At 32.9% G+C, this 11,806-nt stretch overlaps 1 protein-coding gene across 1 annotated transcript; it reads left to right on the top strand.

Moving 5' to 3' along the window:
* The first annotated feature begins 504 nt into the window (after positions 1-504).
* Positions 505-7,428, top strand: LOC111048912. The gene is made up of 3 exons (XM_022334893.2): positions 505-660; positions 1,624-1,789; positions 5,591-7,428. The coding sequence occupies exons 2-3, from the start codon at positions 1,627-1,629 to the stop codon at positions 7,276-7,278; spliced, it is 1,851 nt and encodes a 616-aa protein (XP_022190585.2). The 5' UTR covers positions 505-660; positions 1,624-1,626; the 3' UTR covers positions 7,279-7,428.
* Positions 7,429-11,806: the final 4,378 nt, after the last annotated feature.

Below are 11,806 nucleotides of genomic sequence, written 5' to 3'. Positions count from 1 at the left end.
GCTTTAAGAGTTTTGTAACTATTTGATAGTATTCAGAATCTATATAATATTTGATGAAGTTTATCTACAGTAGAAATAAGTCAATTTTCAAGTTTATATTCAAAACTCACCAATATTTTCTGAAGCGTCTCAAATGATTAAAGGAATTGTTACTACGGAGAACAACAAAATAATTACAGATATATTTTATTTGAATATCTATATTGTATGTATTTAAATAGAAAGTTGTTTGTATTTAAATAGAAAGTTCAATACAAATTTTGAACAACATAACCTCACTTTTAAAATAGACATTCAAATTTTCGCGCATTAGCTCAGTGCCTTCATGACTCGGATGGCTGTAACCAAGGCCTCTCTAATTTTCTCCGTTATCAATTTTTGATAAAATATAATTCAATTGATATTTTTGAATTGTAATTGATAGTATTATTCTGGATATTTGATATTATTAGAATATATTTTTTGTATTAAACCTTGAACAAGTTAAAAACGTCTCAACAAACTTCCTAACCTAAAAATTATTGTTTACGAATTGATTGACAAAGCGTTTGTTTTGGCCGATTTTATCATGTTAAATTTTGAAAAATCCAAGGGTTTTTAAATAAATTATCATCAGAAGATTTTCTAGAGCTTGATCAGCGTAAACTCATCAACTGGAAGGTAATTATAACATTTTTAAATGTGTTGTAGGTTCAATCCAATTGTATTTGGCTAAATGCGGTACTGATAAGATATCTGATACGCTTTTATCTATTTTAAAGCTAGCTTATTTAAGAAATGTAAGAAAAATAAAGCAGTAGAGTTTTTATAATGAATTACACCTTTAATTTTTAATAAATTCTGTTAAAGCCCTTGTAACTTTGAAATTGAGAGTAGAAGTACAGCTTGTTTATGGTTCTGCTGTAATGTAACTTATTCAATTTTCATGATCATTGAAAAAGAAACAAACATTTCTAAATTTTTATATTTTTAAAATAGTTGAAGCTACTATTGTCACTGTGTGTAGCCTGCTTTTGAAATTTATTTCATTAAGATTTGACTGTTGATAAAATCAACCATGAGACTCTGGTTATAGTGAGGTCCACGTTATAATAGCAGTATTCGATAAATATTGGTGTAGTTATCCTTGTCTACCCTTCTCTGGCTTCACAATGTTGCCAGATCGTTTCTTAACGATGTAGAAATATAATATGATTGACAAAATATTCAGTCTCAGTTATGAGAATGTATTATATGTCTCAGTATCTTAAAAAATATTTATTTCCTTGACTAATGAAATGTAATTGAACGTCTCCAACAAGAATGAACAGTTAATATTACATGGGATAGCTTATAATTGTTTCACCCATATTCTATAGAAGGCAGTTGCAAGGCAGAATATAGGAAAATATATTTTCTTGACAAATAAAAATTAATTGATTATTTCATACAAGAATGAACAGTTAATATTACATCAGATATACCGGTTTCAGCCATCCTCTATAGAAGGCAGTGTGGAATCGAGAACACTGTTCTCCCATCTTTCTCAACCACTATCATAACGTAGACCTCACTATAGCTGTTCTTCCACAAAATTTGAATATATATGTAATTGAATGTTCTTCAAATCATCTTTCTTTGTAGGTTATGAGTGACATGAACATGAGCTTCTCACTGGCCGAAGAAATAAAGCTGATTAGCAAAGTGGCTGAGACTCCTTCTATTTATGACCCGGATGTGAATAAATTTCTTAGTAACAGCAAAAGAGCTGAAGTCTGGGAAAACATAGCCGGTCAACTCAACAAAAGAGGTAACCAGTTTGTATCAAATTTTATAAGTTTGTATCAAATTTGATGTGAAAATTGAGTAGTTCGTATCAAATTTGATATGGAAATTAAGTTGTTTGTATCAAATTTGATAAGGAAATTGAGTTGTTGTTTAAAATGTTTTATACTGAAATTAAGTTGTATCAAGATTCAAGATTCATTCAATATTCATTTATTGTCAGAACAGTTTAACAAAAATGCAACAATTAAATAAAAAATTCTAAAATATAACAATAAACGTTAAAAGTCATCACAGTCACATCGTAATATATACAAAAAAAAGACAAAGATAAGCAAATTCTATATAATATAATAAACATTTTTAAAACAGGTATATCACAGTTAAGAAAATACACAGACATCACCACAAATCCTCATAACCATATGGACAGCAGTCAATTAGAATCTTTTTAACAGAAAACTTGAAACTATTAATATCACATTCTTTAATATGAGCAGGCAGTTTATTAAATAACCTCTTTCCAAATTCAAAAAAACTTTTTAAACTTAAATGGTAATTGCACTGTGATAATCTAAGTGCTCCTGCTTGTCTTGTAAAATGATTATAATATTACTAATTACTTGTAATATTACTATTTATGGGTAAGATGGAAAGATTTTTTCTGTTATACATCAGACATTCAAACACATACAAAGCATAAACAGTCATCAAATTTGATAAGGAAATTGAGTTGTTGTTTAAAATTCGATACGGAAATTGAGTAGTTCATATCAAATTTGATACGGAAATTAAGTTGTATCAAATTTGATACGGAAATTGAGTAGTTTGTATCAAATTCGATACGGAAATTGAGTTGTTGTTTAAAATTTGATACGGAAATTGAGTAGCTGTATCAAATTCGATACAGAAATTGAGTTGTTACTATCGAATTTGATACGGAAATTGAGTTGTTTGTATCAAATTCGATACGGAAATTGAGTTGTCTGTATCAAAGTTGAAGGGGAAGTATTTCATCTTCAACGAGATTCATATTATAAAGTCAGCACCTAATTAGCATTGGTGTTGCTGTTCTTGTCTATCATTTGACAAAGCAGATAGTTCTTTCCTTTTCCATCTCTACAACATTGCCAGATTGTTTTTTTTTAACAAGAATGTAGAAATAGAACCAATTCACTAATGATTCAATATTTGAATGAAAATGTACTATTAAATTTTTGTAATTGTTAACTTGAATCATTGTATAATATATTTTTTGGTGAATAAAACATAACATGTTCACGTAATAATGACAGTATTTGATCAACTTCGGTTTTGCTATCCTTGTCTATCATTCGACAAAGCCGGTGGTACTATCCTTTTCTAGGTCCACAACGATGACAATTATGTTTTTGCCGGTGTAGTAATATAATTAATTGATGCAGAGAATTGACATCACTATTCTTCTATCTTTATCCACTGCCATTATAACGTGGACCACACTATAGCAAGAATCACGGCTAGCTTGCTATCTACTATAGAAGGCAGTGGCAATGCAGAGAATTGGCAACTATGCCTCCCTCCTATCTTCACTGCCATTATAACGTGGACCTCACTATAGGCCCATTTTCACTCTCACATAGAACAGTCCGGTGCTGTAGCTTTGCCTATCGGCGGAGGGACACTATAGTGAGGTCCACGTTATAATGACAGTATTTGATCAACTTTGGTTCTGCTATCCTTGTCTATCATTCGACAAAGCCCGTGGTACTATCCTTTTCTAGGTCCACAACGATAACAATTATGTTTTTGACAGTGTAGAAATATAATTAATTAGTGCAGAGAATCAGCATCGCTATTCTTCTATCTTTATCCACTGCCATTATAACGTGGACCTCACTATAGACTACAATACTACCCAAACAAAAACATCCAACATTCTTGAAAATGTATCTTTCCATGAGCAACATATGCTCTTTTGTATCTTCTCAAAAGCAACGTGTTGCATCCGAAAAGATACACAAGGAGCTTTTTTGGAGTTGGGACCTTTCAGCACAACACAGCTGACATTCGTTCTACATGCTCTTTCCATTGTTGGTGATACGTTGCAACTCTCTCATTCATGAAGAATCTCTGTGTGTAGGGAGCTTCCTCCATCTAGGGATCTAGGGTCTCTGAAGCCAGATATTTTTTCAAAGCCGTGAATGAATATTACTCCGAAAATTTGAATATTTCTAGAGAATATTACAATAAACTTGCACCCAAGTCTTCTAGAAGCACAGAGAACTATAGTTGACCGAGCGAAGTGAGGTCTAAGATTCAAGTCGACGGTTTGGCATTTCTCTTAATGTTTATATGTTGTGCATTTACGGCGAAACGCGGTAATAGATTTTCATGAAATTTGACAGGTATGTTCCTTTTTAATTGCGCGTCGATGTATATACAAAGTTTTTGGAAATTTTGCATTTCAAGGATAATATAAAAGGATAAAGGAGCCTCCTTCATATGCCAATATTAGAGTAAAAATCAGACTATAGAATATTATTCATCATAAATCAGCTGACAAGTGATTACACAGATGTGTGGAGAAGCCAGTCTATTGCTGTATTTCCATAAGGTCTATAGTTTCAATCAGGTACTTGTGGATGAGAATACTGCGTGAGGTCTACTGTTCACAGAACTACTAGTGAGGTCCACGTTTATAGTGATGGCTGATGTTTTCGCAAAGCCATGAATACTACCCCGCAAACCCTACCTTGCCTTTATGCCATTTCAAAGTCACAGAGGGACGCGTACTGAAGCGATAGTGAGGTCCACGTTATAATGGCAGTGTTTGATTAGTAATGGTATTGTTATCCTTGTCTACCATTCAACAAAGCAGATAGCGCTATCTCTTTCTCGTTTTGCTCTGTTGCCAGATCGTCTTTTAACAATGTAGAGATGAATCAATTAACGAAATATTCCATCTTAATTATGAAATTATTGAAAAATGTTCGCGTGTTTCGGATGGACACGTTAAGCCGTCGGTCCCGGCTGCCTAAAAAGCAGTCGTTAGGTCATGTCAGAGGCCCTGAAATTGATCAGTTGCGACCTGAAAACTCTGACACCAGACCTGAGCCAGCCAGGTCACTCGATATTATTATTATTTTTTATTGAAAAATATAATTTCTTGCTTTTTAAAATATAATTGATTATTTTAAATTGAATGAAAAAGACTAAGAAATTGTCAAAAACCACAGATTTATTGATACTTAGAAAGACCGGTTTCGGTTATTACACCATTGTCAATCTCTGATAAACAATGTTTTGACAATGTTGTAACAACCGAAACCGGTCTTTCTAAGTATCAATAAATCTGTGGTTTTTGACAATTTCTTAGTCTTTTTCATCCAATATGAATAATTACCAAAATATCAACTTCCCAACTACACAAAAAGATTATTTTAAACGATAATGAACATTTAAGGCTGTGCAGAGGCTAAAAATAAACTTTTTACTTCTGATATTTTTCAAAGTTTTTAGATTTGTATATCATCAAGCTATCAAAATGAAAAAGTTTTCTCATGAAACCATATTTTTTCTGATCATTACTTTTTGAGATATGAGCGCCTAAAGTTTAAATTTTTGGGACAGAACATTTCAAATTCGGTAAGAGATAAATCCATGAGATTTAGAAGATAGATTCTTCATGGTATTGTTGATCTATTAAAACAAAAATGTTCTGACAATATCAATTTTTAAGATAGTTATTCAATTTACTAAAAAATAACTCCCTTTGTGCTTTTGGATTTCATTATGCTCATTCATAAATTTTCATTAATGTGGGTGCATTTTTGTCATTTTGCAGCTGAGGATTGCAGGGATCTCTGGCAGAAACTGCGTAGAAGCTATACGAAACAAAAACAACAGCAGCTTGGAGATGCGGAAACAAGGATTTGTAGACATTTTGACCTTTTGGATTCATTTGTGAAGTTTAAACAAAAAACGGAAATGCCTGTCATCGAAAGCTTCTACACTGTAGAACAATCATCAATGGATGGAGACTCTGATGATCCTAAACAGAATGGCAGAAAAGATCCATTGCAGAATGTTGGTGAGGATCTGTTACAAAATGTTGGTGAGGCTTTGTTACAAAATGATGGGCAGTTTGTTCAGAAAGATCCGTTGGAAAATTGTGGGGAGTATGTTCATCAGGATGAGGTGGGGGATATTGTAGCAAACTCCAGTTTTGAAGGTGATCAAGGTCAATCAGCTGGAGGTGTAGAATTGACAGGACCAGGTCATGGTCATCAGAGTTTGTCCTCAAGGTCACATCAAAAGTCAGATGATGATGATGAATGGGTGGATGTGCTTGTTGAGCAAGGGTTCATCGAACAACGACGTCAACCAAGGTCAATGCCCATCAAACGTCTCAAACAAGAGCCACGGACTTCCTCGCGTGTCAAAAATCCGTTGACCATCAACGGAGCCGTAGATGACGAGGTGATCTCTGATATTCTCAAACAGGAGCAGAAGATCTTGCAGCAGTATCTCAGCAGACAGAAGGGGAATGAAGGTGGGGGGGATGTGCAAAAGAAGAAAAGGAGAAAGAAAGCACCAATGAATCCAAAAAACTCGAAGAAACGCAGGATGGCCGCAGCTGTTAAAAGGGAATTGCTAGCTAAAAATGAGTTGGTGCATGTTGGAACACTGGATAAGGATAACTATTCAAGGGGGAGTGAAGGTACAAAATCACCAAAGAGTAAACCGAGATCCAGGTCTAGTAAAAATGACAGACCACAGAGTTCAAGGTCCAGAAAAGATGGTGGACCACAGGCCACAAAAGGCTCCAGTGTGCAGACTTCAAGGTCTATTGAACCACAGAGTGTGAAGATTCCAAGTGGTAGTCACAGTTCAAGATCAAAAAAAGATGGTGATCCACAGAGTAAAGGTGGTGGACCAAAGAGTACAAAGGATTCCAGTGTGCAGAGTTTGAAGTCTAGTAAAAACGGTGGACAAAATTTGATGACACAGCAAGAAAGTGGGGTGAATTTACGACAGCGTAACTCAAAAAGGTTGAACTCTGTGCAAAGTCCTCATCAACAACAAGATGGATTATCATCAGTGATTCAACCTGATTTGAGGGTGGTTGTTGACGATCTGAACAATTCTAGGCTGTTGGGTGAGCAACGTGAGGTTGTTGCTTCGAGGAACTGGCAAGAGGTTGATGGCACATCGAGGAATTTGCAAGAATCCGATTTTACATCAAGGAATTTGCACGAATTCGACGACATAGCCCTGTTCAGTCGTCATATCAGTTCGGTTCTGCGCGGTTTGAATCCCTTGCAACGAGCGATGGCCAAAAGGGACCTGAGCACGGTTTTGTCACATTACGAGATATTGAAGGCCAAAAATGTGTCTGCTGCTGCCTCATCCAGTAATGGAGGACCTCAGGGTTTTGTGGAGAATGGCGTCGGTTGGAATGTTGTGAGGTCATCAGCTATGGATTCTTTGTTATCGAATCCGGCCTTGAAGTTTATTGGGAATCAAATGTAGGGTTGGGACAGAATAGTGAAACTTTCCAAGATATCGATATATATTGTAATCCAAACATCGATATTTCCAAAATATCAATATTTCTTAGCCATTTCTAGGGTGAGGCATGACCAAAGACCTTGAAGATGCATAGACTCACATGCAGCGCTAGTGTAGTACTTGGAATTGAAATAGGCCATTGAGGGGGCAACCTATAACATTATTATATACCAATGCCTTTGTAATCTATAATATTACAACTATATACATATAATATCTCGTGCTAAAATACCCCAATGGCGGCCTTCAATTTCAAGTAAGAGCTATCATTGGGAAGGCATAGGCATTGTGGGTCTATATCTCTTAAAGGTCTTTGGGCATGACTAACATTATGGGCCGGTCTCCGAGCTCGGGATTTAGCTAAGTTCTAGACTTATAGCCTAGTAATTAGAGTTATAATTTACATTCACTCTTAAACAGCTGGAGTCAGAAAATTGGCTTTCCGAAACGGGGCGTAGTCGCAGTAAATAGTTGCTGGGAAATAAACTTTTTACTATTTTCTCTTCATTTTATTTTGTGTTCAATTTTCTAGTTTTTCGTAGTTTGATTTAAACGTGACTTTAACTGCGACTACGCCCCGTTTTGAAAGCCAATTTTCTGACTCCAGCTGTTTAAAGTCTAGAACTTGGCCAAATCCCGGGCTCGGAAACCGGCTCTAAAAGTTCTTATGACCAAAATAAGCTTTTTATGTTGGTAATGGGTGAAGATATTAATGGCAAAATATTGATATATCAGTCTTCTGATTTATTGATTGATTGCTGGGTGAAGATATTGATATATCAGTCTTCTGATTTATTGATTGATTGCTGGGTGAAGATATTGATATATCAGTCTTCTGATTTATTGATTGATTGCCCAATTATTGATATTTTGTTCCCATCACGATACCTCTCCCTAGGGATGGCAAACAAAATAGTTTAAATAGAATAAAATAATTCAGAAAGAAGAACCATTTTTCATCAAATACATGGGACATCGATATGCAATTATTTATATTTTTTATGTTTTGAGAAAAATAAGCCATGGTTGCACAAAATCCTGTTAGATTTCAATCTTGATTAAAGTGCCTCTAGAAACAATCAGAGAAGCCTTCTTTTCCAAAAAAACCTTCTCTGATTGGTCCTCCTGGCAATTTAATTATGATTAAAATCTAACAGACTTTTCTGCTATTAAGTTGTTAGTTTCTCTTCAAATATTGATAGGTACGGTAGTGTGTAATGCATCTCTATGTATCATTGGATTTTTGATTTATATGTTACCTCAGATCAAATAATAAAAATTGATCAATTATAATTTCCTAATAATTGCAATTTTTTTATTATATTTATTGCCAAAAAGATTATTATTATGTATTCATTTATATTAGACCTACGTACTATGAATAGATTTTTATACTTCTATGGTTTGTTATATCAAAAAACCTATGTTATCTATAATTATGGCTAGATATTGTTCATATAGAGCAGTAATTAGATGATCTTATTTCTAGTGCAATTACATGTTCACTTGCACAATCATGTTATATTTTCAAATAGGCCTACTTTATTCGCAATAAGCTTTTTATAATCCTATCCCACTTTTTTGTGTGAGTACATCATTTTTACTTTAAATTTTCTTATTTTTTAGTCACTTGTGCAATCACATATTTCAATAAATTATTGTAAAAATATTGGTACTTAAATTTTGTGAAATCTTGAAAGTAAATTCGATTATTTATATTCTATAGGCTATTATTTTTTCAGGTTGTTTTTATTTTTACTTTTTATCATATCATGAAAGTTATTTTAGCTTGTATATCGATCTGTATTTTCATTAAGATTTTTTAACTTTCATTTAATTTTTTAGTGACTGTTCTACAATGTTTTTCGTATATTGTGAGATTCCCTCTAAACTGTTGGCATTCCTCATGAATTAATAATTATTATTAGACGTATTATTTATTAATTTAACATTTAACTCATTAATTGCGACTTATGATAAATCCCATTCAACCTATGAGAATATAGCTGCTTTCACACCAAATTTATTTACAAAATGTTGATAACTTAATCCTAATAGATTCTATTAGATTAAACATAACTTATCATACACATGATGAACATATGTGTTTGTCAAGTTCCGTTCAATTTAATAGAATCTATAAGGATTAAGTTATCAACATTTTGTTTATAACTTTGGTGTAAACCCAGCTTTATAGTACTATATAGTAAATTATAGCAATAAAATAAAATAAAACTTTGGTGTAAACCCAGCTTTATAGTACTATAGTAAATTATAGCAATAAAACAAAATAAAATCTTATAGCACCGTTTATTTTTAAAAAAACTTTAAAATAGTTGAACAACTATTTTCGGTTTTATAACCTGACGATGGTGTAATATCACCGAAACTAGTTGTTTCTAGTTTTTTAAAAACTAGTTTTTTACTCTGTTGTATATCCATACTTTTTCACTGTTAAAATTAAACTTGAATTTTAAAAAACACTTTTGAAGTGAAAATACACTTACTTTTGTAGTGACGATCGTTTCGACCTGTTGTTGGTCATCATCAGACGTTGGGAATTTACTCAAAAGTGGGAATTTGTTGTTGATGACCAACAACAGTTCGAAACGATCGTCACTACAAAAGTAAGTGTATTTTCACTTCAAAAGTGTTTTTTAAAATTCAAGTTTACTAGTTTTTTTTTAATTAAAGGGTGCTATAAGATTTTATTTTGTTTTATTAATTTAAAAGTAGTCCATGTCAATAAGTGTTTTATAAATTATAGCACTATAGTGAATAAATTATAGTTTCTATGGCAAACCCACCGTGTAAATAAAATGTTTTAAATCCAAATGTGTTTTGGGTTGTTGTAAGGTTTGTGTTTGCACACTATAACGAATTTTGTAAAAATTTGGAATGCTTCACGATTTTGCGTATGTTAGCTTAATGTAGGGATACTATTAATATATGTGACTGACTTTTCTCATTCCAATACAAATGTTAAGGCCGGGTTGCACAGAAGCCAGTTAAATTTCAACCATAATTAAATTTCACGAGGACCAATATCAGAGAAGGCAGTTTTGAAAAGAAGGCTTCTCCGATGTGGTACTTGTGAAATAATTAAACACGATTAAAAGTTAACCGGCTTTTGTGCAACCGGCACTAAGATTTCTTCATGAATATTGTAAGTAATTATTATTTTTAAACGAAAATCCAAATTGAATGCTGTAAATCTCCCCGAAGACTTCTGCTACTGCAAATATTGACAACAGGGTAAACAGCTAGATGGAAATTCGATGAGCGCTACTATTCAAAAATTGTAAGTAAAATCGGCAATTAGGAGGTACTGGGTTCGATTCCCGGGCTGACAAATAATTTTTGTATAGTAGCGCTCATCGAATTTCCATCTAGCTGTTTACCCTGTTGTCAATATCTGCAGTAGCAGAAGTCTTCGGGGTGAATTACAGCATTTAATTTGGATTTTCGTTTAATAATAATAATTAATCCATTAGCATTTGAATAATTGCAATATCTCCATAGAATATTGTGAATACTTAAGTATATAATTTATTTTATATTACTTGTGAAGGATACTGATGTGTATAATTTTTGTTATGAAAATATTTCAATGGATGTGTTTTTCATTTTCGAGTACTTATTATTTTTGAGTGTATTATCGACTACCTTCTTATTCTAGAATAAAAATAATTTATTTGATAAATACATGTTGTTTTTTTTTTTTAATTCAACTCAACAAATTGATGTATGTGTCTCTCCTATAGTGACATTCTTTTTCAACTGTCAGTATTTCTTATACTATAACATCAAGGCTCCCTATTTAATCAATACTGACAAAATTAAAAATGCAATCTCCCCCAGATATGGTTGGTACCTATTCGGGCTATGAATAGAGGTTGACCCAACAAGTCTTGTGCTATAATATAGTCTTGAATATAAAATTTTCGAGCTCAAAATTTAAGTGATTTTATTCTATATTTTGTGAATATTTGAAGTTTGGTTTTTGTTTTAACGGAAGTTTCATTATCAATCTATCTAAATTTGAAATTATTTGTTTTATTCTGATTCATAGTTTCAGATTGAAGATTTGGTGTTGAAATTGAAGTGAACACAACCTACATAATATTTGGACGATTTGTGACAAAATCAGGAAATTGAACAAAGTTTTGGGCAATAGCCTGTTTTTTCTTTTCCGACTATTGTATTGTTTGCTCTATCTAATAAATAAATAAATATCAGACTTTTTGCTAAAAATCAGGGTGAATTATCCAGTAAAACAAAATTTTCTCTCCTCTCTCAGATGAGAAGAATCAAACATTCTCAAATGCTTATAACTCTGAAATGCGAGCGAATTTCGCCAATGTGATGACATATTGTGAATATTACTTACATAAAGCCTGTGGTACTTTTCTGTAAGTTGTGTAATTCTGAATGATTGAATAAATAAATATTATTGTTCCTCTCGTCAAGTACTATCATTCCTGACAGT

Source organism: Nilaparvata lugens, chromosome 14, assembly GCF_014356525.2.
Source record: "Nilaparvata lugens isolate BPH chromosome 14, ASM1435652v1, whole genome shotgun sequence".
NCBI lineage: Eukaryota > Metazoa > Arthropoda > Insecta > Hemiptera > Delphacidae > Nilaparvata > Nilaparvata lugens.
Note: the sequence above shows the minus strand (reverse complement) of the source record. Positions and strands in the feature narration are given on the sequence as shown.

Coding starts and splice junctions, on each gene's coding strand:
- LOC111048912 (XM_022334893.2), top strand. CDS start 1,627: ATGAGTGACATGAACATGAGCTTCTCACTGGCCGAAGAAATAAAGCTG. Junction 1,790..5,590: donor CGGTCAACTCAACAAAAGAG/GTAACCAGTTTG, acceptor GTCATTTTGCAG/CTGAGGATTGCAGGGATCTC.